Source organism: Camelus ferus, chromosome 32 (assembly GCF_009834535.1).
Source record: "Camelus ferus isolate YT-003-E chromosome 32, BCGSAC_Cfer_1.0, whole genome shotgun sequence".
Classification (NCBI taxonomy): Eukaryota; Metazoa; Chordata; class Mammalia; order Artiodactyla; family Camelidae; genus Camelus; species Camelus ferus.
In genome coordinates, this window is record NC_045727.1 from 2,914,935 (window position 1) to 2,942,479 (window position 27,545).

Genomic DNA, 27,545 nt, shown 5'->3' on the forward strand with positions numbered 1-27,545 from the left:
ATTTGGTTTTAAATAACTGACCACAATATGCTTGAGCCAAAATGTGCAGTGGAAAGTATTAACTCAACTAAACAGGCCAATCCAGCAAGACTCCTTCAAGCTAAGCTTAACGTAGTGCTCTCACACTAACATCAGGGCACAAATTATTCCTCATCATTTCTCAGCTCCACATTCTTCAGGTGGACTCCATTTTCATGCTGGTTTTCCCAGGAGGTCTCTAGATGGCATCCTCCCGCTAGGAAGCTGCACCCTTTTCTGATTTCTATTCAGTAGGAAACCATTTTAAACAAATATCCAGAAACTGAAACTGATTGGTCTAACTTAGGTCACATGCCCATCACTGAACCAATCACCATGGCCGGAGAGTAGGAGCCATCTGTTGGCTGAGAGTGGGACCATTCCATCCAACCACAGGGTCCAGAATTTCCTAACATATCTAAAGATCGTTAAATAGAAGAATCCTTCCCTGAAAGCTTCCGAGTTTTCTTTTCAACTACTTATGTGGTAGTGACATCCTAAGAACAGAGTTCCTGGAATTTGCTCTTGTCACTTTTATCTCTGGGTGTGAACCTAAAGTCCCTAAGTGGAAAGCTGAAAACTCCAAAACTAACACTGGGGGGAGGAAAAAAACCACGTTTCAAGTCACTCTGAAAATTATCTTTGAAATGGCTTTAAATGCCTGGTTGAGTAACGTGTAGTTTCTAAGTTAGGCAAAGGGGTACTATAAAAAATGCTAGCAGGTATACATGAACATACATATATTCATTGTCATGCGCTACACTGGAATTTGACATAACATTGTAAAATGACTATAACACAATAAAAAAAAAGTTAAAAAAATGCTAGCAGGTAAATGACAGTAAACCAAGTTTGATTGGTTGATAGATTTTAAATGGGTGACCTCTGTTGTAATCCCTGGCTTTTTAAAATTCTTGCCCAACCTCTAAAGCACTGCTCTCCAAATCTTATTTCATGTCTAAGAATAGAAATATCCTAGAAAGCTGACCTAATAGGAAGGATATTTCTTAGTTGTCTAAGACCGATGCTCACCTCTACTCTGATCAGAAGAGAGGACAGTGAAGATTAGGATACCTTTCAGAAAATGTCATAATCTTTATCCTCTACTGAATCACCCTGGCAGGGAAATGAGAATGATCTTGAGCAGAGTTATCTTGCTTGGAGAGAGTCAATGTTCTTTTAATGTTTTCTTCCTTCGTTCCTTCCTTCGTTCGTTCCTTTTTCTGCTTACAAAATAAATACACATTGATTGTGGAAACTATGGAAAAGTATACTTAAGGAAATTAAAATCACTCACAATACCACTACCTAAAGATAACTACTGCTAGTATTTTGATGTCTACCCTTTGACAACTATAATAGCCATACTTAATGTTTACTGAATTCTTTATATATGCTAGGTGCTATGCTGAGCATGGGAATGAGGATGTTATTAAATTTCATCCTCATAATCACTCCATGAGGTGCATGCTATTATCCCCATTTTATACGGAGGGAACCTGACTTTTCTCTATGCATGTAGATCCATTCTTAGAAATCTGGTATTGGAGTATATGTATTATTTTCTATTTAGAAATATATCATGGATATTATCCCAAGTCATTAAATAGTTTCTACAAAATAATTTGGCTGCATATGCATTCTTCCCGTGCGTGAACCATAACTTCCTGTTGATGGACTTTAGGTAGCTTTTGCTTTTTCATTATAATAACACTACGATGAACAACATATTTATAAATCATCATGAATATTCATGGCTATTCTCTAAGGTTAAATACCCAGAAAGAGAATAATGGAGTCAAAGAATCAAAGCATTTTTTAAGGTGCTGATGTGCATTACTAAATTTGTCCAGGGAAAGAGTGTATCAATTTGCTTGCTTTTTTTTTTTTTTTTTTTTTTTGGTTGAGGGAGGTAATTAGGTTTATTCATTTATTTGTTCTTAGAGGAAGTACTGGGGATGGAACCCAGGACCTCATGCATGCTAAGCATGCGCTCTACCACTTGAGCTATACCCTCCCCCCTCAATTTGCTTTCTTATCAGTCTTGATAAGATTCCCTGCATCTTGTTTAGCACTTACTCATCAATTTATTTAAATCTTGTATTTAAATAATGGCATCTTTCTTGTTTTGATTGCATTTCTTTTATTTTTGGTAGAGTTGAACATTTTTTCATCAAACCAAATATTGTAGAGTCTACATATTTGGGGGCAAATAAATCTTGTAACAGATGAACAGGTCTTCAACCTTGCTTGATTTGGAACTGACTCCTGAATATGAAGAGGTAGCTCCTATAACTGTCAAATCTTAAATAGCCATATTTTCAAATATCTTCTAAAATATGCTGTGTGTACATCCCTTAAGTTTTTTCTTTTTACTGTCCCATGACTAGATCAGACTCTAGTTCTTAATAAACAGAATTCTTCCACTCTGCTAATGGCATTTGTTTCTCCCAGAAAACAGACACCCTGGCAAGCAGCTCAGGGTTGGGATAAGCTGGATTCTATGGGCAGTGGCAAAAGTTTAAAGAATTAGCATTTCCACTCCTAGGGACACACCCAAAAGAACTGAAAACAGATACTCAAACAAATGTTTGTACATGAGCATTCATAACACTATTCATAATAGCCAAAAGATGTATAACCCAAATGTTTATTAACTGACAAGTGCATAAATAAACAGTGATAATGGAATATTTTACTGGGATATTTTATTCAGGCATAAAAAGGAATGAAGTATTAACACATGTTACAACATGTATGAACTTTGAAAACATTATGCTGAATGAAAGAAGCCAGACCCAAAAAGTCACTTATTATATGAGCTATTTACATGAAATGTCCAGAATAGATAAATCTACAGAGACAAAATGCAGATTTGTGGTTTCCAGGGAGTGAGAGGAGGGAGGAATGGGCAGAAATTGCATAAAGGGTCCGAGGTTTCCTTTGTGGGTGATGAAGATTTTGGGAACTAGGTAGAGGTGATCGCACAATGTTATGAATGTACCAAGTGCCACTGAATTGTTCACTTTAAGATGGTTAATTTCATCTCTTTTTTTTAGAAAAAAAAAAAAAAAAAGAATGTTTTCCCTTTCATTTTGGCTTTGTCACAAGTTTTATAAGCACTCCAATAGAGTAGGGGCACCAATAATATTCAAACTATTTTCTTTTCCCTAATACTTCTACTCTCAATGCTTATTTAATCACTAATCATTTACGTGTAGAAAATTACTGGCATCATGTTTTCCAACTTAATTTCCTCCTTAAGGCTTTCCCTGGGGGAAAAAAAGTGACTGATGTAATTTATGTTCTCAGGATAATTTGTGCTTGACAAAGAAGAATCAAATCCAGAAGCTTACCATTTCCCCACTATTACTCTAGAGTGGCTGTAGAGGAGGTAAGAGATTGGTTGAAACTGACATTCAAAAACAGCTTCATTATCAACCAGGGGAAAAAACAAAATGTTCAATCATCTCTCCAAGACTTGTGCTTCTCATCTGTTTGCCCAACTGATTTTTCTGTTTCAGCATTTATACTTAGATTGTGTATGTGTGTAATGAATATTTATCATTTGTGCAAGAGATATTAGTAATCAGGTGTATCGTAATGTACCCCGAAATCCGTTGAGAGGAAAGCCCCTATGTTCGGTATTAGTCTCCGCTCCCTCCTCATCCGCACGTCCTCTCTACTTCCTGCCCATTCCTCAAATCTGGCCCACTCCCTTCTCACTCTGCATGATACTGAACAAAGGGTGTTCAGAAAATATTTTGGAATGAATGAATAAATGAACACAGATGTGCCAAATGAGCGTCGAAGTCCTGCTCCATCAATTCCAAGAAGGAAGAAGTAATTCCAGCTGGGGTGGTCAGGCAGATTTTCAATTCCAGTATGTCTAGGTTTCTGGAGTAGATCCTGAAATAACCTGACCCATTGCGTGCCTCCAGGCTTCCTTTTTACAGTTGTCCTGGTTGCTTCTCCTGCAGACACAGAGACCAAATCCCACTTCAGGTAAAACAAAAGAAACTTACCACCTTATCCTTCAAACTGGCACCCTTCCTAATTTGTACATATGGCTGATGAAAGGGCTCCCTCACCTCAAGGTTTAAGTTTGGGGAGTAATTTAACATTCTTCTTGAACATCATTAACTCCTGTGTAACATAGGCCTACCTGGGAGATACTGCACAGTCAGTTCCAGACCACTGCAGTAACGCATATGTCATATTTTTTTGTTTCCCAGGGCATATAAAAGTTATGGTAACACTATTTATAGTCCATTAAGTGTGCAATAGCATTATGTAAAAAAAAATGCACATACCTTAATTTAAAAATACCTTACTGCTAAAAATGCTAACCATCATCTGAGCTTTCTGTGAGTTATAATCCTTTTGCTGGTGAAAGATCTTGTTGATGGCTGCTGACTGATCAGGGTGGTTAGGGTGGCTGTGACAATTTCCTAAGATAAGACAACAATGATGTTTTCCACACAGATCAACTCTTCTTTCATGAATGACTTCTCTGTACCAGGCAATGGTGTTTGATAGCATCTTACTCGCAGAAGATCTTCTTTCAAAATTGGAGTCAATCCTCTCAAACCCTGCCACCGCTTTATCAACTAAGTCGAAGTTATATTCTAAATCCTTTGTTGTCATTTCAACAATCTTCACACCATCTTCACCAGGTGTAGATTCCATCTCAAGAAATCACTTTCTTTGCTCATCCGTAAGAAGCAACTCCTCAAAAAAAAAAAAAAAAAAAAAAAGGCAACTCCTCAGCCGTTCAAGTTTTACCATGAGATGAGATTGCAGGAATTCAGTCACATCTTCAGGCTCCACTTCTAATTCCAGTTTTCTTGCTATTTCCACCATATCCTCAGTGACCTCCTCTACTGAAGTCTTGAACCTGTCAAAGTCATCCATGAAGGTTGGAATCAACTTCTTCCAAACTCTTATTCATGTTGCTATTTTGACCTCTTCCCACAAATGTTTTTAATGGCATCTAGAATGGTGAATCCTTTCCAGAAGGTTTTCAATTGACTTTGCCCAGATCCATCAGAAGAATCACTATCTGTGGCAGCTACAGCCTTACAAAATGTATTTCTTAAATAATAAATCATGAAAGTTGAAATGACTCCTTGATCCATGGGCTGCAGAATGGACACTGTGTTATCCGGCATGAAAACAACATTAATCTCATTGTACATCTCCATCAGAGCTCTTGGGTGACCAGATGTGTTGTCAATGAGCAGTCATATTTTGAAAGGAATCTTTTATTCTGAACAGTAGGTCTCAACAGTGGGCTTAAAATATTCAGTAAGCCATGTTGTAAACGGTAGTGTTGTCATCCAGGCTTTGTTGTTCCATTTACAGAGAAGCATCGGCAGAGTAGATTGAGCATAATCCTAGGATATCTGGAACGTAAAGGAGCATGGGCTTCACCTGAAAGTCACCAGCTGCATTAGCCCCTAACAAGAGAGTCAGTCTGTCCTTTGAAGCTTTGAAGCCAGGCATTGACTTCTCTTCTTTAGCTATGAAAGTCCTAGATGGCATCGTCTTCCAATATAAGGCTGTTTCGTCTACACAGAAAATCTGTTTAGTGTAGCCACCTTCATTGAATATTTTAGCAGGATCTTGTGGATAACCTGTGGCAGCTTCTATACCAGCAGTCACTGCTTCACCCTGTACTTTTATGCTATAGAAACAGCTTCTTTCCTAAAACCTCATGAACCAACCCCTGCTAGCCTAAAACTTTTCTTCTGCAGCTTCCTCACCTCTCTCAGCCTTCACGGAACTGAAGAGAGTTAGGGCTTTGCTCTGGATTAGGTTTGGTTTAAGGGAACGCTGTGGCTGGTTTGATCTATCCAGACCATGAAAGCTTTCTCCGTATCAGCAACAAAGCTGTTTCACTTTCTTGTCACTCGTGTGTTCACTGAAGTAGCACTTATCACTTCCTTCAAGAACTTCTCCTTTGCATTCACAGCTTGGCTAACTGTTGGGCATAAGAGGTCTAGCTTTACAATATGCTTTCCTTGCTAAGCTTAATCATTTCCAGTTTTTGACTTACGGTGAGAGACGTTCGACTCTTCCTTTCACTTGAACACTTAGAGGCCATTGTAGGATTATTAATTGGCCTAATTTCTTTTTTTTATTAATTAGTTTTTTTAGGGGGGAGGTAATTAGGTTTATTTATTTAGTTTTAAAGGCGGTACTGGAGATTGAACCCAGGACCTTGTGTATGCTAAGCGTGCACTTTACCACTTGAGCTATACCCTCCCCACTTAATTGCGCTGATTTCAATATTGCTTCTCAAGGTATAGGAAGGCCTGAGGAGAGAGAGAAGGATGGGGGAACGGCGGGTCGATGGAGCAGTCAGAGCACACACAGCATTTATTGGTTAAGTCCGCTGTCTAATGTAGGAGCCCAAAACAATTACAAAAGTAACATCAAAGACCACTGATCACAGATCACCATAAGGAAAATGATAATAATGGAATGGAAAAGTTTGAAATATTGTGAGAATTACCCAAATGTGATACAGAGACATGAAGTGACCAAATGTCGTTGGAAAAATGGCGCCGACAGGCTTGCTTGATGCAAGGCTGCCACGAAACTTTGATTTGTAAAAAAATGCAGTGTCTGCCAAGAAATGAAGTGGAGCACAATAAAATGAGGTATGCCTGTGTCTTCCTTCAAAACATCTCCAGGAGAGCCCTCTTTCCTTCCACTTCTGACTTTTAAAGATAAATTATACAAATAATGCATGCTATTTGTAGAAACTTGGAAAATGCAAATATATACATATATATATATATACACATGCACACACGTGCTATGAACTTGAATGTATCCCCAAAATTCATATGTTGAAATCCTAACTCCAATGTAACTATATTTGGGACAGGGCTTTTAGGAGTTAATTTAGATTAAATGAGGCCACAAGTGTTGAGGTCCTAATCCAGTATGATTGGTGGCCTTATAAAGAGGAAGAGAAATCTCCCCACCCCGCTCCTGGCCATGTGAGGACACAGCAAGAAGGAAGTCATCTGAAAGTCAGGAAGAGAGCTCTCACTAGAGACTGAATCAGCTGGCACCTTGATCTTGGACTTGCCAGTATCCAGAACTAAGAGAAAATAAATTTCTGTTGTTTAAGACACCAAGCCTATGGCATTTTGTTATGGCGGCCGGAGCTGACTAATACAACATGGAAGAAGAAGAATGATATTTTTCCAGAATCTTTTAACCCCCCAAAAAACTGCTGTTAACATCATTTCCTTCCAGATTTTCTTCTTCCTTCTCATCCAACAACTATCTTTGCAGTCTTGTGTACTTGTCCTCCCGTGCTTTCCCCCTCCTTCCCAAATTATAACTTTTATTGGACTTAAAATGTTTTCCCTGATCAAATTCACCCAACTCTGCCTACACTCGAGGCCTTTTTTGTCTGAATTCCTTCAGCATGAAGTTGGAAGAGACATAAGAAATCTTCTTGTCCAAATCACTGCAAGAGCATAAATCCACACTAGTATTTTTTTGATATAAAATAAAATGGCAACAATTTGTGTCGATTGGGAAAATGCTTGTCTGAATTAGTGAAAAGTCTGAGTTACGATAATCTTGAGAGAGAAGTGATTTGAGCACATTCAAGTATGTGAAATAACTCTAAATAAGCCAAACAAAATTTAGGAAAATTGAAATTCTTGGAAATTTTCTTTTATGAAGAGATAAGTATGATTTCCCCTGCATTCAGTAATAAGTTTATGTTTGTACAGTGCTTTATCATTTTCAAAACACTTTGCCTTTATGATTTATTTTCATCCTCAGTCGCAGAAGTAGGGGAGGCAGGTATTACATTTTCCTTTTTAGAGGTAATAAGAAAACTAGTGACTGACTTGAAATGGGTCAAAAATCATCCAGTTATCAGTTTCTTAAATGCAATAATAGTAACAGCTAACATTTATTATGGTTTACTAAGTCCCGGGCACTATTCTAAGCACTTTACATGTATTTTCTTATTTAATGCTTATAATAACCCCCGAAGTTTCTATTATTTTTACTCCCATTTTATAGACAAGAAATCTGAGGCAAAGAGGATTAAGTAACTTGCCCAAATTCCCAAGATAGTAAGTGGTGGGTCAGGCAGTCTGATTACAGGTCCTGTGCTTTGAAACATGATCTTAAAAGTAGTAGGCTTGCTATAGACATTTCAGAAGAGCAGAGATGTTATATTCCAAGCAGGTTAGATGTCTGCTATGGCCTAGTTTTCACAGTTCATCTACTTAAGAGTTGCTTCCCATGCAGTGAGAGAGCAGTCCTCAGAGCCAACTGTCCAAATAAATGCAGGATTTGAGGACCCCTGATTAACGATGTTTAACTGTACTTCATTTGCACGTAGTATTCCACATTTGCTGACAGTTTTCGCACTCGTGACAATTTTTTCCCCCAGCTAGACTGAGTTGCAGATCGTGACCTCTGGTTTCTTGCCATCCAATATAGTGCTGTGTTTAAAATTGCTTCTTGCCCCATTGGCTGAGAGGAAGCAAGGCAGGGATTAGGAAATAAAAAATTGGGGCCCTACTTTGCCACCAAATAAATGAGTGACCTCAAGGCTTCAGTTTCCTCATTCTATAGGCCTCAAATTAATTATGAGAAGACCCCAGCAAGTAACTTTTGTTAGAAAATCAGGTGTTCATTTTTTTTTATTGTGGCCAAATTCACACAACATAAAATTCACCATTTTAACCATTTTTAAAGTGTGCCATTCAGTGGCATTTAGTACATTCACAACGTCGGGCAACCATCTAGTTCCAGAACGTTTTCATCTGGATATGGGATATCCAGAACAGGGAAATCCACAGAGATGGAAAGTAGATTGGTGGTTGCCAGGAGCTGGGGAGGGGGAGTAATGCGGAGTGAGTGCTTAATGAGTATGAGATTTCCTTTTGGGGTGATGAGAATGTTTTGGAACTAGACAGAGGTGATGATTGCCCAACATTATGAATGTGCTAAATGCCACTGAACTGTTCACTTAAAATGGTTAATTTCATGGGATGTGAATTTCATCTTAATTTTTCTTTTTTTTTAAGGAGAGAAACTAAATGTAGCCTTGTTTGCTCAACAGCAAAGCACTTCAAATGTGGACAGAGATGATTTAGATCAGTTAATGGGATAGCTCCATATGAGACCCCACCCAGCCTAATGCCCCCATTCTATCCACCCCACTGTATCCCAAGATGTTGACAGTGGAGACCAGTCAGACTACTCATCAGGACCTTACTTCTCAAAGTGCGGTCTGAGGACCAGCAATCTCAACATCACCTGGGAGTTGGTTGGTCTTTCAGAATCCCAGGCTGCCCCCAGACCACCTGAATCAGAATCTGTATTTTAACAAGCTCTCCTGGTCATTCATATGTACTTCAATGTTTGAGAAGCACTGTTACTGGAACACTGAAATGTTACAACCTATCCCACCTTTGGGAACTATATATATATACATATACATATAATATACATATACATATAATTTCACTTTTCTACTGAAGATGCATTGTACCCTGACTACTTGCTTAATTAACACGTTCCCACTCGTCTTTCATTAGCATTCTCCCCTAAGGTATCAGAAAATATATCCACTATCAAAAGATTTACCCATTACTTTTAATGAACTCAGCTTTTGGGAACAATAAGAGTCTTGACAATCCAAATCACATACCAGAGGCTAGAAAAAGTTAATGTAGCTTCCACATCAGCAAAGGAGATTGCCTTCTTTTGTGAGATGTGGCCGAGTATATTCAAGTAATAAAATGTTGCAGAGTATGGATGGATTCTAATTGGATGGTTTTAAAGGGGCTGTTCTCTGGCCTGGAGTACCCACTTCTGCTGTGTGATTTGTATCTGTCTGAGGCACTGCCTCAGTATCCCAAACTTGAAAATGGAAAGATACCAAGTCAACAAAACTATATGCACATTTTCACTAATTTTATGGTAAAATTTACTTTCTCTCAGGAAAGATCCAATCATTAATATATTTAACAAATATTTTTCCTATGTCAATTATATGTCAGATGCTGCTATGTGTGTGGACATTCAGCAGTGAGCAAAGATAAGGAAAACATACCAAAGTGGCAGAGAAATTATCACTTGATTGTGATATGATAGACGGTTTCACGTTTTCTGCTTTATCCTTTCCTATATTTTTTAAGTTTCCTACAATAAGCATGTATTACTTTTATAATCTGAAAAATATATGGTTATGTAAACATTTTAAAATTAAAGCCAGTGTCACGTTAATGTTCACTATCAGTTTAATTTGAAGGTAGGATAGTGATTTTTAAAGCTGTTAAACTATTATGCTTTTCTTAGTTTTTCTATTGCAAAAACTATGTAAATACTTATATCCTGATCAGGACGACACGGTTAAGTATTAACATGTGCCTGATAAAAAGTGGAAATTGACCTCATGGCTCTTTCTTGCACGTGCAACAGGGAACTAAAGAGACGTGTTTTTCACGTGCGTCTTAACCCAGCCTGGGTAATTTGCAGTTAACTAACACTATATATGTATAAATATACAGATATGCAGTCATAATGACTGTAAAGTGAAATAACTCAACCCAATTAATTTTTAAAAATTGAGGTAAAATAACACATAACAAAACTCACCATTTTAAAATGTACAATTCAGTGGCATTTAGCACATTCACAATGTTGTGTAACCATCCCCTCTAATTAACTTCTAAAGCATTTTCATTGCCCCAGAAAGAGACCTAATGCCCATTAAGCAGTACTCCCTTTTCTCCGCACCCCCCCCTCCCCCGCCACTGCTTTCATCTCTGTGGATTTGCCTATTCTGGACATTTCATATACATGGACTCATACAGTATGTGGTCTTTTGTGTTGGTTTCTCTCACTGAGCATAATGTTTTCAAGGTTCATACATGTTGTAACACGTATCAGTGCTTTTTTCCTTTTCATGGATGAAAAATATTCCATTGTATGGATATACCACATTTTATTCATCCATTCATCAGTTGATGGACATGTGGGTTGCATCTATATTTTGACGATTGTGAATGCTGCCGCTGCAAACATCTGTGTACAAGTTTTGCCTGGATATATATTTATATTCTCTAGGGTTTATACCTGGGAGTGGAATTTCTGTGCTATATGGCAATTCTATGTTTAGCTTTTTGAGGAACTGTCAAACGTTTCCATTCCCATCAGTAATGTGTGGGTGTTTCAATTTCTCCACATCCTTGCCAACATTTGTTATTGTCCATCTTTTTGATTACAGATATCCTAGTGGGTGTGGTTGTCCCTGTTTATGGCTTGTCTGTGTCTGAACTAGACTATGACTTCAGTGAGGGTTTGAGTTGAATTTGCCTCATTCACCACTATTTTACCAGTGTCCAGCTAAGTGCCTAGCACATACTAGGTGATAACAAAATATTTGGTGAATAAAAGAACTGACAGCCACTCTTATTTCTGTGTTACCCTCCTATACATTTCCTCTAGCATATATAAGTTTTGTCAGGGCTGGTCAGAAACATCTTTAAACATAAAGCAGTTGATAAATGGAATAAATTTTGGTGTTGCAGTTCCCAAGTCTAGTTTTTACTTCATAAATTCTTCATACAGTGATATTAATAATGGTTTTAGAAGAATTCTAAAATTTCTTTTGCTTGCTGAGGATTTATCAGTAATGCTCTTGGCATGAGATATTGACTAGGCTGAACAGCAGCTTGCTTTCTTTCTTTTTAAAATTGAAGTACAGGCAGTTTACAATGTTGTGTCAATGCAGCAGATTTCTTAAATTCCTGTTCCAAAGGCTACTCCTCTCCAGGTGTGGAGGGTGGGCAGCCAGGCCAGACACACATCATAAATATATCCATATATCTTTAATACACTCTGTGAGCAACTTAATCTCATTTTTTCTCTAGAATAATGGGTTTATTTTCTGAAACTTTTCTCTCTTCTTAAAGATGTCCATTCTTTAATTCATTAATTGACACAAATTGAGGTCCTGAAGAAGTTTCCTTTTTTTATGTCATACGCACAAATGAATAAAGTACCTGTCCACAGAACTTATCTTTTTTTTTTTTTTTTTGAGGGGGAGGTAAAGAGGTTTATTTACTTATTTTTTTAATGGAGGTACTGGGGATTGAACCTGTCCACCGACCTTAAAATGAACAGGGTATTAGAGAAGTTCTCTGGCAACTTAATTGTTTTTATGGTTCAAGGCCTTTAAGAGCCTGAAAATAGAGAATGAAAGAATCACGCAGTTTTTAAGATTGAATGAATAATGCCCGGAAGTTCCAGAAGCTTCTGGGAAGGATGACCTCCAGGGCCTTGGCTGGGAGGCATGAAATCACTTTGAATTTTCCAATAAGCCTGGCTTGACAAGGACTGCTTAATCCTTCCCCCAAGCTTCAGAGCAAGTGAAACTTTAGCTCAAGTATATATTTTATCCTGAACTCTAGTAGAAATAGACATGTTCTTAAAGACTAGGTAAGAAATTCCATGATGTTCTGATCAATCTCAGAGAGTCCAAAGTTAAGTTCTGACTTTGATTCCTAATGTTATGAAGTTTTATTCACAGCTGAAGTGAGAGAGACATTTTGGGGGAAGAATTAAAAAAGGAATGAAGATATAAATTTAAAATGATTAAATTTAGCTCATGTTCTGAACTAAACTGTGTTCCCCTCAAATTCACATGTTAAAACCCCAACGTGATGGTATTTGGAGATGGGTCCTTGGAAGGTAATTGGTTTAGATGAGGTCAGGACGGTGGGCCCCTCAAGATGGGACAAGAGTCCTTGCAAGAAGAGATACCAGAGAGCCCCTCTTCCTACCATTATGAGGATATGGTGAAAGGTGGCCATCTACAAGCCAAGAAGGGAGCTAGCACCAGAAACTGAATTGGCCTGCACCTCAATCCTGAACTTTTCAGGCTTCAGAACTGTGGGCAAACAAACTCCTGTTGAGGAAGCCAGCCAGTCTGTGGTATTTTGTCATGGCAGCCTGAGCAAACCAAGACAGCCTCTGCGTGTATTTATATAATTGTTCGGTGAGATTAAACACAAAAAAATCAGTCATAGCTATTCCTCTTGGACCCAATTCTCCCTTTGCCTAAATAAGCTGAGGTTTAAGGGGATGAGAAGGAACAACCTCTAGTAGATTGCACTTCTGGCCCCAGTTCTTTACTTTTCCCTCTATCCCTACTTGATGCTGTGTGACTTTGCAGCTCCTCTTGCCAAAGAGGCGATCTATTTCCTGACACTTGGATCTGGGCTGGCCTTCTGCTTTAGCTAATAAACTGTGAAAGAAGTACTTCAGCTGTGAAGCCACCACTGAGTTTAGGAGTCTAGGACATAATTGTTTCCATTTTCTCTCTTGCACCTCTGGCTCCTCTGTGAGAACATTTCTCCAGGGTAGCCTGCGAGAGGAGGAGAGACACACAGAGAAAGCCACTCCCATTGTTCCCAGTCACATTCACTCCAGATCATCCAGTCAGCCACGCCTCCCATCTGTGATTGAGCCCCAGAGAGATTAGCAGGGCTCCCCAGCTTACCACCCCAGATGTGCAAGCAAACATGCTTCTTGTTACAGCTTCAAGGTTTTGTAGTTGTCGTACAGCATTATTGCTACGGTAGAGAGCTATGCATTGCCACTATTTGGCGTTAGATGATCATCAAACATTACAGAGCCAGAAACTCTTGCAAACTGAAATGCACAAAAACTTTTATAAACTGAGGAATTAATCATCCTGCAAAGAAAGAAAAGCAATGAGTCAATGTAGTTTCTGCTTCTATTATCGAAAGCAGACACTTCTACTGGAAACTGCCATTAAGTTGAGCACTGAGAATGAGTCAGGGTGTCTGCAAAGAAATGAAAACTGTGAGTGTAAAATGTACTCATATACTTGTGTAAATTATGTAATGTATATCATCTTTTGCTTACTAGCACCAAGAGATATGGGAAGTAGGTTCAAGCAAACAAGTGTTGAGAGTTAACGATAGTAATGTAAACTCAACCTCAGTTAATTAATTTGTTCATTGATCCCTCCAGGTGCAGACGGTGATGTCCACTTTGGATGAAATAGGAGGTCCAGAGAAAACAAGGAGACTTTCTTTCCCCAGGGAGCAAGGTCAATTCAGTTCATGAGCTTTGAGAAACTGGAATGTTACCTTGGGTCTGGAAATGCTTAGTGATGCTTGTCAGGCTAGTGATCAAGTTTCCCCAGCAGCTCAGTTAATAACCCAGAACCTTCTGAATTGATTGAGCCCTGAGACTCTGCATGACTCTCCCAAAGCTGGGGCTCATTTTATTTAATAGGAGAGATTTTCTTCCCTCTCAGCCAGATTTTCTTGAATTATCAAAAGAAAGTGTTTATGCATGCACACGGGAGACCTGGTTCACACAATATATTTTCCTTGTTCAGAGCAATCAGAGCAATTATCTATTTCCTCTAACATGATGTCTTAGAAATGCACAACAGCTACGGTTAGGGTTTGTCATTTTCAGAAGTTTTGTAACTGATCAGCACGTAAAGCCTGCATTCTGAGACACTGCTGGCTTTTCCATCTGTCTTGGGAGCTGCAGAAGGCGTGCCGGCACTTAACTGCTGGTGAGCTACTCTCAAATGAGCAACGGGGAAAACTGGTTCTACCTGGAACAGTTCTCCTTGGGGAATATGGTGTTCAGAGATACATGAAATCATGGATATAGTCATCCATTACTCAGAACAACTTAAACATCTTTGATGATTATTCAGTTCTTTCATAATCATGACATTGCAAATCATCATTCATCATTAATTAGCAAGCTGAGGTCCCGATTCTCATTAAAATTGGCCACCTTCATTCATTGCTGGTGAGAATGTGGAATGATGTAGCCATTGTGGAAAAGAGTTTGGCAGTTCCTCACAGAGTTAAATGTAGAGTCATCATATCCCACAAATTCCATTCCTAGGTATATACCCAAGAAAACTGAAAGCATACGTTCACACAAAGACGAACGTTCACAGTACCTTGATTCCGAACAGCCAAAAGGTGGAAACAACTCAGACACCTATTGACAAATGAACAGATACGCAAAATATAGCCTGTCCATACAATGGAATAGTATTTAGACATGAAAAGGAATGAAGTACTGACACATGATACAACATGGATGAACCTCAGAAACTTTATGCTAAATGAACACAAAAGACCACATATTGTATGATTCCACTGATAATGCAATGTCCAGGAGAAGCAAATCCATACAGTGAGAAAGTAGATTAGTAGTTGCCAGGGGCTAGAGGAAGGCAGGAAGAGGAGTGACTGCTAAAGAGTATGGGGTTTCTTTTTGGGGTGATGAAAATATTCTGGAATGCTTGCAGGCTTCCTTTCCCAGCTCCTGAGTCAACTGGCTGGGTTGAGTTAATAGGAGACTCTGGAAGGAGATGGGAGGGTGGGAGAAACGGAGAAGTCATGGCATTTCTTACCCTCGCTCTTTCTCAGGCAGCATCCTCCTGCAGTGGCTGCATTGACCCGCAGTCCCGACTCCCACTCAGTGGTCTCAGCTTCTGGGCTCTGGTAACCATCCCTTTCCTTTGTCCCTTCTGTGGTGGCATCTTCTTGTTACTGCTAATATCTATCCCATATGGCTTCTCAAATCTTCTATCACCTGTGGAGCCAATTTTCTGTATGATTTTCCTTTTGTCTGAAACATTTAGAGAGGCTTCTATTTCCTGCCTGGACCCTTCTAAGAGCTATGCCAACTTTCATTCCTCCCAGTAGTATTTGAAACTGCCAGCTTTCTCCAAACCTTATTAATGCTGTGTATTATCATCATACGATGAATGGGGAGTTATTACTAATGTGTATGGGTTTTCTTTTGGGGGGATGAAAAAGTTCTGGTACTAGAGAGTAGCGAAGGTTGCATATCATTGTGAATGTACTTAATGTCACCGAATTGTACACTTTTCATGGTCTTAATAGTAAATTTTATGTTGTGTGTTTCTTTTGCCACAGTAAGATTTTTAAATAAAAATGGAGAGTAACAAGCCATAGAATTTTAGCACTGCAGAGGACTTAACACATCATCCAATCCACACTCTTCATTGTTAACGTGACTGGCTCAAGTTCCAGGGAAAAAGAATCCCTGAATCACAGAGCTAGTTAATTTCAAGGCCAAGACTAGAACTTGGGCGCTCTGATTCCCAGGCCAACTTTCTTCTCATTTCATCAATCATGACTCTGTTTGAATCTTGTTTTCTCTGACTGGCAGGAGAATACTCTGTGACTGAGGAAAGAAGGCAGACAGTCTCTGAATAACACATAGGATGAGATAAAGGCTCACACAGGAACAAATCAAGGAGCCTGAAGGTCTTTCTGGGGACTAAACAGTTCTGGCAGGATGAACTGCCTTCAATATTTTCAATTATATTTTAATAAAAATGACTTTAACTGCAAGAGCCAAAAACCCTTCTCAATAAAGCTAAAGCAAAAAATCAAATAAAACAAAACAAAAAGCCCAAACCAGACCAACAAACATTTGCAAATTTTTTATGGTTACAGGATTATCTTCTAGGGAAGCTTATCATTGACAGAGCTGCAAGAACCAGGGTCTCAAGATGGAAACAGAACTCAGTGGACCAGAGCTGTGAGATGGTAAATATGCTTTTACATTAAAACAGAAGGGACCATCAAAGACTTAGAATTGCCAAAGCATTACTGAAGAGAAAGAAAGAGGCTGGAGGAATAACTCTCCCAGACTTCAGACAATACTATAGAGCTACAGTCATCAAGACAGCATGGTATTGGTACCAAAACAGACATATAGACCAATGGAACAGAATAGAGAGCCCAGAAATGAACCCACAAACTTTTGGTCAACTCATCTTTGACAAAGGAGGCAAGAATATACATTGGAATAAAGACAGTCTCTTCAGCAAATGGTGTTGGGAAAACTGGACAGCAGCATGTAAAACAATGAAGCTAGAACACTCCCTTACACCATATACAAAAATCAACTCAAAATGGATTAAAGACTTAAACATAAGACAAGATACAATAAGCCTCCTAGAGGAAAACATAGGCAAAACATTATCTGACATACATTTCAAAAATTTTCTCCTAGAAGAAATAAAAGCAAGAATAAACAAATGGGACCTAATGAAACTTATAAGCTTCTGCACAGCAAAGGAAACCAGAAATAAAACAAGAAGAAAACCTACGGAATGGGAGAAAATTTTTGCAAGTGAAACCGACAAAGGCTTGATCTCCAGAATATATAAGCAGCTCATAGGACTCAATAAGAAAAAAATAAACAACCCAATCCAAAAATGGGCAGACCTAAACAGGCAATTCTCCAAGGAAGACATACAAATGATCAAAAAGCACATGAAAAAATGCTCAATATCACTAATTATCAGAGAAATGCAAATCAAAACTACAATGAGGTATCACCTCACACCAGTCAGAATGGCCGTCATTCAAAAATCCACAAATGACAAATGCTGGAGAGGCTGTGGAGAAAGGGGAACCCTCCTACACTGCTGGTGGGAATGCAGTTTGGTGCAGCCACTATGGAAAACAGTGTGGAGATTCCTCAAAAGACTAGGAATAGACTTACCATATGACCCAGGAATCCCACTCCTGGGCGTGTATCCAGAAGGAAATCTACTTCAGGATGACACCTGCACCCCAATGTTCATAGCAGCACTATTTACAATAGCCAAAACATGGAAACAGCCTAAATGTCCATCAACAGGTGACTGGATAAAGAAGATGTGGTATATTTATACAATGGAATACTACTCAGCCATAAAAACTGACAACATAATGCCATTTGCAGCAACATGGATGCTCCTGGAGAATGTCATTCTAAGTGAAGGAAGCCAGAAAGAGAAAGAAAAATACCATATGAGATCATTCATATGTGGAATCTAAAAAACAAAAACAAACAAACAAAAACAAAGCGTAAATAAAGGACAGAAATAGACTCACAGACAGAGAATACAGACTTGTGGTTACCAGGGGGGTGGGGGGTGGGAAGGGATAGACTGGGATTTCAAAATTGTAGAATAGACTACACTGTATAGCACAGGGAAATATACACAAAATGTTATGATAACTCACAGAAAAAAAAAGTGACAATGAGTGTGTATATGTCCATGAATAACTGAAAAATTGTGCTGAACACTGGAATTTGACACAACATTGTAAAATGATTATAAATCAATAAAAAATGTTAAAAAAAAAACAAAAACAAAGGGGGAGGGCATTTGCAGCAACATGGATGCACCTGGAGAATGTCATTCTAAGTGAAGTAAGCCAGAAAGAGAGAAAAATACCATATGAGATCACTCATATGTGGAATCTAAAACAAACAAACAAAAAACAACAAAAACAAAGCATAAATACACAACAGAAATAGACTCATAGACATAGAATACAAACTTGTGGTTGCCAAGGGGGCAGAGGGTGGGAGGGGATAGATGGGATTTCAAAACTGTATAATAGATAAACAAGATTATACTGTATAGCACAGGGAAATATACACACGATCTTATGGTAGCTCACAGAGAAAAAATGTCTCAATGAATATATATATGTTCATGTATGACCGAAAAATTGTGCTCTACACTGGAATTTGACACAACATTGTAAAATGATTATAAATCAATAAAAAATTTTTAAAAGGGGGGGAGGGGATACAAAAATAAACTGAGGGAAAGAAATAAGTTATTTAAGTATTCAATTTCTTGCAAACAGCCAGTTTCCCCTTTTACAAATAAAAGACAGTTACATAGAATTGTATATGGTAAAATGTCAGAGATGTATGTCTAAAATATATGTAATTGTATGTCTAAAATGTAGAGTTCTCAAAATATGGAAGTTAGGTCTTGAATTCCAAGCTATCAATGACTTCTTTTCTGGCCCAGTTATTTACCCTATATGCGCCTGCTTCCTTTTTTGTTTTTGTGAACTAAAACCACATATTCATTCATTATTCATTAAACACATAGCGACTGAGACAACAAAAACCAGGCATTAGGCACAGTGTGTACGTGAATATACCCAAAATTGAATAGCATGCGGTTTTACTTTCCAGGGACATGTGTTTCAAGACTTGTGCAGAAGGCAAATCATTATTGGTAGTAATTCTGGGTGTTGAGAAGTAAAAGTCTTGGGAAAGGTACAGAAGATTAGAAGGGGAGTTGTGAAAAATCAGATTGAAAACACTGTCTAGGAATTGATTTTGAGGGCCATGAATGCCAGAATGTAGTATTAGATAGGAAACAGATTCACCACACAAAGGTAATATTATCTTCTATTACACGTAAGAATACATGGCTGCTCGCAACCTGGCCTGGCTGTCTACAAATGGCATTTGTGAAATACTGAGGAAAAAAAGTTTATTCACGCATTAAAAAAAGAACTAAATGAAACTTCCAAAGTTTGAGTTTAAAAGTTAACATAATGAATTAAAAACAAATTTTAAAAGTGTCAGTTTAATTTCGTTACTTTTAAGCGCAATCATCTTAAAATTCAATTTTAATTATTTTCAAATTAAACGAACAAATGAAGCAGCGAACCTGGCCGTTCAGGCCTTGTCTTCATGCGTCGACCTCGTTTCACTCGGTGCCAGGCCACGTCGAGCCGGAACGTGCTCTCCTTCCGCAAGAGTTTCTGTAGGGACTCAGTCTTTAGGTGCACTGCCTTTGCCTCACCCGTCACAGTACCACTGAACATTTTGATTGGCTGTAGCCCTCCCATGTGCTTTGGTCTGGTTGCTCTGATTGGCCGATGGTGTGCCGCGAGCGCGAGGAAGCTGGTTTCCTGGGATACGGTGAGGGCGGGAGGAGGCGTAGAGCGCGTTGCGGCGTGCCCCTCGGGGGAACCCGCCCGCCGTGTGCAACCGGAATCCTGGATTTAGTCAGGGGGAGCCATGGCCAGCGTCCACGAGAGCCTCTACTTCAACCCCATGATGACCAATGGGGTGGTGCACGCCAACGTGTTCGGTATCAAGGACTGGGTGACGCCGTATAAGATAGCGGTTCTGGTGCTGCTGAACGAGATGGGCCGCACGGGCGAGGGCGCCGTCAGCCTCATGGAGCGGCGGAGGCTCAACCAGCTGCTCCTGCCGCTGCTGCAGGTGAGGGGCCCCCGTCGGCTCCCGCTCATTCAGCAAACGTGTACTGAGCACCTGCTTTGTTCCGGGCATCTCCCTGGGCCTGGGGGCACGGGAGTTCATCGGACACTCTCTGCCCTGTAGGACCTCAAAAAAAATATAGTTCATGCTACCAGCTAACACTTAATGAGTGCTTACTATGGGCCAGGCTCTTTACAAGCTTTTTTTTTTTTTTTTTTTTTTTTTTTTTTTTTTTTTGCAGGTTTATATTTGGCTCCAGCATTTATTAGCTGAGTGACTGGGGAAAGAGTTATATTCTCAGATCCTCCGTCTTCTGTAGACTGGGGCTGCACATAGGCCTGAGTGTTGGAGACAGATGAATCATACAGGCTCTGTACCCTAGAGGACCATAATAAGTAGTAGTCATGACATAAAAGTAACAGCCAACACTGACTGAACACTTACTGTCTACTAAGCACTTTACATATTTTATTTCATTTTGCAGACTGAGGTAGCTCCATGCCGTACTGTCTGTGCGACATGGGCAAGTTCCATAACCTATTCAGTTCTCTGCTGTCTGTAAAATGGGAACAATAATAGAAACTGTCATGAGATTGCTGTATTAAGTTAGGAATTCCACGGAAGCACTTTACAGTGTGTGGCACATAGTAAATGTCCAATCAGTGTTTGCTATTTTCATTTTAATATAGTCTCGTTAGAATGAGGATTACCGGGTTAGGGCGTGTACTTTCCCTATATCAATTGGGGTTTTTCCATTTATTTGTGTGAGTATATAAGTGATGTCTCACTCTCCTACCGGACTGTAACCTCCTTGAGGTCTCCCTTGGATCCCCAGAGCCTGGTACAGGGCCTGAATACATACAGACAGCTCCCCCACTTAGCATGGCTTGACCTACAATTTTACGATTTTTCAACTTCAAGGATGATGGCGAAAGCAATTCTCATTCAACTGAAACCTTACTTCCAGTTTTAAATTTTGATCTTTTCCTAGTCTAGCGATATGCAGTATGGTACTCCCTCATGATGCTGGGCAGCAGGCTGGGGCTCCCAGTCAGCCATGTGATCACGAGGGTACCGAACTGATACATGTACAAGCATTCTGTACCGGTGCAGCCATTCTGTTTTTCACTTTCAGTACAGTATTCAGTAAATTACATGGGATAGTCAACACTTCATTATAAAATAGAATTTTTAAAAGTTTTGTGTTAGATGATTTTTGCCCAACTGTAGGCTGAAATAAGTGTACTGAGTATGTTTAAGGTAGGTGATGCTAAGCTATGATGGTCAGTCTGTTAGGTGTATTTAATGCAGTTTTGACTTACAGTATTTTCAGCTTATGATGGATTTATCCTGATGTAACCCCGTCGTAAGTCGTATCTGGACTGACTGAAGTGTGATATGCCCTCCTTGTGGTGGGTGGGTGTACACATGTGAATTGGGAGGATTTTTTAGGGGACATATAGTGTTAAGCTGGCGTTTGAAGGACCAGCAATTTTCTGTTGAGGAACAGCAGAGGTAGAAACAAGTATCTGGGGTCCTGAGCCCCCAAATTATGGTATCTGAAGAGGTCAACCTAGTAAAATTAGTACCCACAGTTGCATTTCTGCAGCTCAATATAGTTTATAAAGGGCTGGTTTTTTTCAATCCATCATCTTTTTTGGGAGTAAGGGGGAAGAAGGGGTACTGAAGACAGGTTAGATGACTTGCCCAGTTAGTTAAATAAAAGGAATGTAGGGTCTGTATAACTCGCAGCACATTACTATTATAAGTCCAGTTCCCCATTATTCAAATAAAAGTGCTAAAAAATTTGATAGAGACTAGGAAAAAAAAAAACAACAGTAATCCTGGTGTCTTAACTCGTACACTTTTCTACCTTTGCGCTTGCTGGTTTTTGTTTTGTTTTGTTTTGGTGGGGGGAGGTAATCAGGTTGGTTGGTTTGTTTGTTAATTAATGGCGGTGCTGGGGATTAAACCCAGGACCTGGTGCATGCTAAGCATGAGCTCTACCATTGAGCTATACCCTCCCCCTGTGCTTGCTAGTTTTTGTGTCTTGGATTCTCCTTCTGATTCTTTGCCTGGCCAACTACTGTATGGTTTTAATCAATGTGTATATAGAATTTATCTAGCAGAGTTCCAACCTTTACTTATTTACTTACTGTTTGGCTTTAAAAATTAGCTAATTTCTAACTACTTAGCTGATACACAAAGATTCATTGTAAAAACTTCAAATGATAATAAAATTGGTGGAGTGGAAGGCTTTGGCACTTCTGCATGCCCTCTAGTCCTCTTCCCTCTCAGCTTGTCATGTTAATGTTCATTCATTCAACTGTTTATTGAGTAACAGGTCAGAATGGATCTTTCTAGACCTTTTGCTATATGTGTATATAGACAGATTAAGTGGATGCATTATGGTTATAACTATATATACATGTGTTTTAATTTAATTTTGCCCCTCCCCTTTTTTTTAACCTAAATACTACTTCTATTCTACTGATTATTCCTTCCACTTAACAAGTCTTGGACATCTTTCCACGTCAGCGTATTTGAGTAGATCTACTTCATTCTTTTTAATGGCTGCATTGTATTCCACAATAAGAAAAGAAACATAATTTTAATTAATATTTAAATTTATGAATTATAAGTGAACTCTTTATTGATGGCCTTAACAGGTCTTTTTTAGTTTTTCTTCATTTCAAACAATGCATGCCGAACATACCTTCCCCAGCGGTGGGATTGCTGGGTTATCCGTATCTAAAATTGATGTATGTACTGTCAACTTACTCTCCAAAAAATATTCAGTGTTTAGTTTTAAACCTCGGCTAGGGTGTAATTGTCTTGATAGCTGAAGTTGCATCCTGTCTGTCTCAAATGGTACCTTTTATGGACTTGGGCACATGGTATGACTGCCTACCTTGCCTGCATTTAGGGAGGGATCAAATGAAATTGTGTTTATGAAAAACAGGACACCTATGTTTGTATAGTGTTCTCCAGGTTACAAAATACTTTGAATTATTTTACTTAATCTTCCACACACAGGGGAGATTATTATCTTCCTGATAAAGGAAACTAGGGCTCAGGGAGGCTGTGACTTCGCCGTGTTCTTACAAAACTAAGGAAGAAGGAACTGGGCGATTCCTCAGACTACTGATTCTGTGCTTTTTTTTTTTTTTTTTTCCATTTAAAATCATTCCTACAACTAAAAGAGAATGCTATATAAATGTGAAATGTTACTGTAATGTTTTATGTAGATAGGTTTTTTCCCCTTCCTGATTTGAGATTTTATGTTTGAAGTGATTATTAAGGCAGAGAGATTAATAGGTGAATTCATGTTTGCAGCTCTTTATCAGTCTCCAGCTCTTTAAAATCTTTCTGTAACCTTCATCTCTCTCTCCTTTACCCAGGGCCCCGATATTACACTGTCTAAACTTTATAAGTTAATTGAAGAATCTTGTCCTCAGCTGGCAAATTCAGTACAAATCAGGTAAGCTTCCTTTTCTTCTGTATGTATGAAAAGATGTCAAAGTAGATGAAAATTCGAAAAGGGCATATGGTGATTAATTCCTTAAAAAAGGGTATCTTTATTTGCTAAGTTGTTTCCCTAAGTACCTTAATTTATGTATTTTGAAAAATGGATAACAGTAAGCATACTGCTTCACATTTTTTTATTCTATATGGATCTACCTTGTTCTTTATCGTTGATGCAGTGAATTCCATTTTTACTGGCTGATAGGTTACTTTGAGAAATTTTGTAATCAAGCAAACATCACCAGTTATACTTTTCAGAATATGAGAGTGACACTTTGGATTGTCAAATTTGTTTTTTGTGCCACCATTTTATATGAATCTGAATTGTTTTTAAAATAGATTTATGTTAGATAATTGTGGAATATGCAATGTGGGAAGATGTTGAAAAGGCCTTCCTAAAACATGCACCTCAATTTTCTTATTCAGAATCAAACTGATGGCTGAAGGCGAACTGAAGGATATGGAACAATTTTTTGATGACCTTTCAGATTCTTTTTCTGGAACTGAACCAGAGGTTCACAAAACGAGTGTAGTAGGTATGAAGTTCTTCTAAGGAGAGCAGAGAACATTTTCACGGAAGTGACCGGCTCTCCAGATCACGTCTGTTGTTACTCTGCTCTGAACAGATGCAGTAGGGATGTTGGACATGTTTTAGTTTATATTTATTGCCTTGTCATTTTGATCTATGTTTAAACCATTGTCTTGTGGAAAAGCATCTTCTGCTTGCCTGCTGTCATCAAAGTGTTAGCCTGGTCATGGAACCCCTTAGGGTTTCTCAGCTCTTTCTCCCTGTCCTCTGATCACTTGTCTGCATTGTATGGCTCTAAGTCAGGGTCACCAACTAAACTTTTATGAAGAGAGGTAAATAGGAGAATAGTATTGATACAGTTTATAAGGCAAGGGTATGCATGAAATTTCCTGGTGCTTTTCTGTTAGCTTTTTAACCATGCTCCGTCCTTCTGGCTTTTTGTTCATGGCGGTTGTGTGCAATATTCACCATCAGTTCTTTATGGATCCTCCATGTGCCAGGCTCTGGACTTTAAGATAAACATGGGCCTTCCCCTTACGGAGGTCCCGTCCTTGTGGTTGTGTGGGGAGGGGCAGGCAAACAGTAAGAAGTAAACAAATCAGATACGTTCAGATAGGTATGACAGTCATGAAAAAATATATTGGATGGATAAAGAGTGGGGTGCGGGTGGGAGGACTGAGCCTTTAACATAAAGAGAAAGCCAGCTTTGTAAAGGTGGGGAAAGAACACTCCCGGTGGAGGGAACGGCAACCGCAAGTGCCTTTTTTTGGATTATTTTGAAGGAAGAATTGCAACAAATACTCATCGACTTTGTGTAGCCTGCATTTCACGTTAACGCTTTCACCTTGTCTGTGTCTCATCTTGTAGGTTTATTTCTGCGTCACATGATCTTGGCCTACAGTAAACTTTCTTTCAGTCAAGTGTTTAAACTGTACACTGCCCTTCAGCAGTACTTCCAGAACGGTGAGAAAAAGACGGTGGAGGACGCTGATATGGAACTGGCCAGCAGAGAGGAGGGCGAAAGGAAAATGGAGAAGGAAGAACTTGATGTATCCATAAGGTAACTTGGGTTTTTCCGGCAGGGATCCCTTTCCTATGAAATGGCATTGTCACAGGTGCAGTGAATCCTCACTCACCCCAGGTCACGTTCTAGCTGTCATCTCTTCATCCCTCCAGATCCAGGAAGCTGACCCTTGCAGGCTGCGTCAGTGGACTCCCTGCCCTCTGATTTCTGATTGGGCGGTGCTGGTGGGAGATCCAGAGGGGAAGAGTAAGGGCAGGGTGTTGATTCACTGGCTCCCTTCCTTTGGGGTCATGGTGGGCTCATGATAGGGTCACAGGTGGCCTGCTCTGCAGACCTCAGGGGCCCAGCGACAGGGAAGGTTTCCCCAGCCTGGTGTGTAAGGTGCCTCGGGGCCTCACTGTTACCAGTCCTGGGGACTGTTACCCCTTATGGCTCCTCCAGCTCCTGCCCCTATTTTTCTAAGCAGTCCTTTATTAAACTCTTCTCAAGTTACCCTCATTTGAATATGCCATTCACTTTGTGCTGGGACTCTGAGTGGTAGTGTTCATTACATCAGAGTGAATTAAGAATTGATTAGTTCACTGAAAATTGATTGAACGCCTACAGAAATTTAAGCCCTGGGGATGTGGTACCACTGCTCACCTAATTGTTCAGGTTCAAAACCGAGGCTCCTCCTAGGGGCCTCCCTCTCCTTCACCCTGGCAGCTGATCTTTCAGCAGATCTGGTCAGTCCTGCCTCCGAGATACAGTCGGAATTAGCTCCCTTCTCTCCATCACCATTGCTTCCCGTGGTCTGAGCACCGAATCTCTTTCCTGGATGACTGCTCTGGCCTCCTGACTGGCTTCCTTGTCTCTCTACTCATTTCCTTGCATTCGGTTTTTCACGCAGCATCCAGGGGAACCTTTACAAGCATAAGTCACATTCTGTGTTTTTATGTCCCCAACCCTCCTTGACTATCCTTGGAATTTAGACAGAAATCCACTCCCATGGCCTCGGTGCCCACCTGATCTGGCCCCGTCATCTTCCCCACCTCTTCTCCATGCTCTCCCTTCCTTGTCAGAGTCCGCCTGCTCCCGCTTGCTTTCAGTTTCTTGAATTCTCTGAGCTGAGGTCAGCCTCAGCTTGCCGGGCATGCTCTGCCCCGGCCTCTCACCTCACTTTCTCCCTTTCAACACCCAGCTCTCAGCTCCCATGTCCTCCCACAGGCCTTCCCTGACCACGGATCTGGAGTAACCTCCATCCTGAATACTTCCAGCTTCTTTGTTTCCTTCACAGCTCTCCTCACTCACTAACTTTTTGTGTTATTTTGCTTACTCGTTTATATCTGCCTTTGCACCCCTTCGAGAGCTGAGACCCTTCTCTGTCATACTTCACTTCATTTTCCTTGGCACGTTGCTTGTAATGTCTGAATATATGTTGGGTGAAAGAATGCAGAGAACCAAAACATGTAGTCCGTCGTCCACACTGGTGACTGGTCCCATAAAACGCTTTGTAGTGGCTTCTCTCCCTTCGCTGTCCCACACCTCCTCTCCCCGACTGTTACCTGGGATCACCTCCCAGATAGACTGCTTGTACTTAGAGGGAAAAACATATAACTGTGTGTGTGTGTGTTTCGTATTCCCTGATCTCAGGGAGCCCACAGGCTGGTGAGGAGGACTGACGGGGATCAGATCACTACAAGGGAGAGTGTACTCAGAGCTCTGGGAGAGGTTAGCCCACCTGCCCTCAGTCGGCTGGCTAGCCCCCTTGGCAGGTGGGGGGCGATGGTGTGTGTAGCCGGAACATGCTTCCTGGCAGTTCCTGTGAGTGGCCAGTGTACAGTTACGTGATTTGATCAGCATTTTCTGGAAGCAAGAAAGTTAGTACCAGTAAGGACTTCCCAAACTCCAAGTTGCTCACAGATGCTTCTCATCTAGTGGAAGGCAGCGCCTTGTAGGGTTAAGAGTCTGGCTCTGAAGTTGGACCCACTGGATTTCAATTCTGGCCCCTCCACGTAGTCCCTGTGAGACAAGTCACCCCTCTGTGCTTCAGTTTTCTCATTGCATGATGGGACTCCTGTCGCCTCAGAGGGTTGTGAAAATTAAATGATAAATCTATATAAAGTGTTTATATAGTGTATATATAAAGTGTGCCTGGTATATAGTAAACATTCAACAAACATTTGCTCTCCTCTGATTTCTCTTTTAAGTCACCTAAGGAAGGCTTCCAGGCAACAGTGTAATCTTTGTTCCAGCTACTTCATCTGCTTAAAGTAGCACAATGTCAATTCTTCAGAAGTCTTAAAATTCAGATTTTTCTTATTTTGGTTTGACTTTCTC

General features: G+C 39.9%; 1 protein-coding gene and 1 long non-coding RNA gene across 2 annotated transcripts in view; one reads left to right on the forward strand and one right to left on the reverse strand.

The window, feature by feature from the left end:
• Positions 1-1,089: 1,089 nt before the first annotated feature.
• Positions 1,090-19,707, reverse strand: LOC106728822. The gene is made up of 3 exons (XR_004316611.1): positions 19,592-19,707; positions 15,494-15,675; positions 1,090-1,241 (listed from the first exon to the last, which is right to left on the reverse strand). It is a non-coding gene; the product is annotated as an uncharacterized LOC106728822 (long non-coding RNA).
• Positions 19,708-19,944: 237 nt separating this feature from the next.
• ANAPC5 (anaphase promoting complex subunit 5) overlaps positions 19,945-27,545 on the forward strand; it is a 34,211-nt gene continuing 26,610 nt past the window's right edge. The window contains 4 exon segments of the mRNA XM_006178055.3: positions 19,945-20,151; positions 23,550-23,629; positions 24,100-24,209; positions 25,070-25,262. Of these exon segments, the coding sequence (XP_006178117.1) occupies positions 19,945-20,151; positions 23,550-23,629; positions 24,100-24,209; positions 25,070-25,262 (590 nt within the window).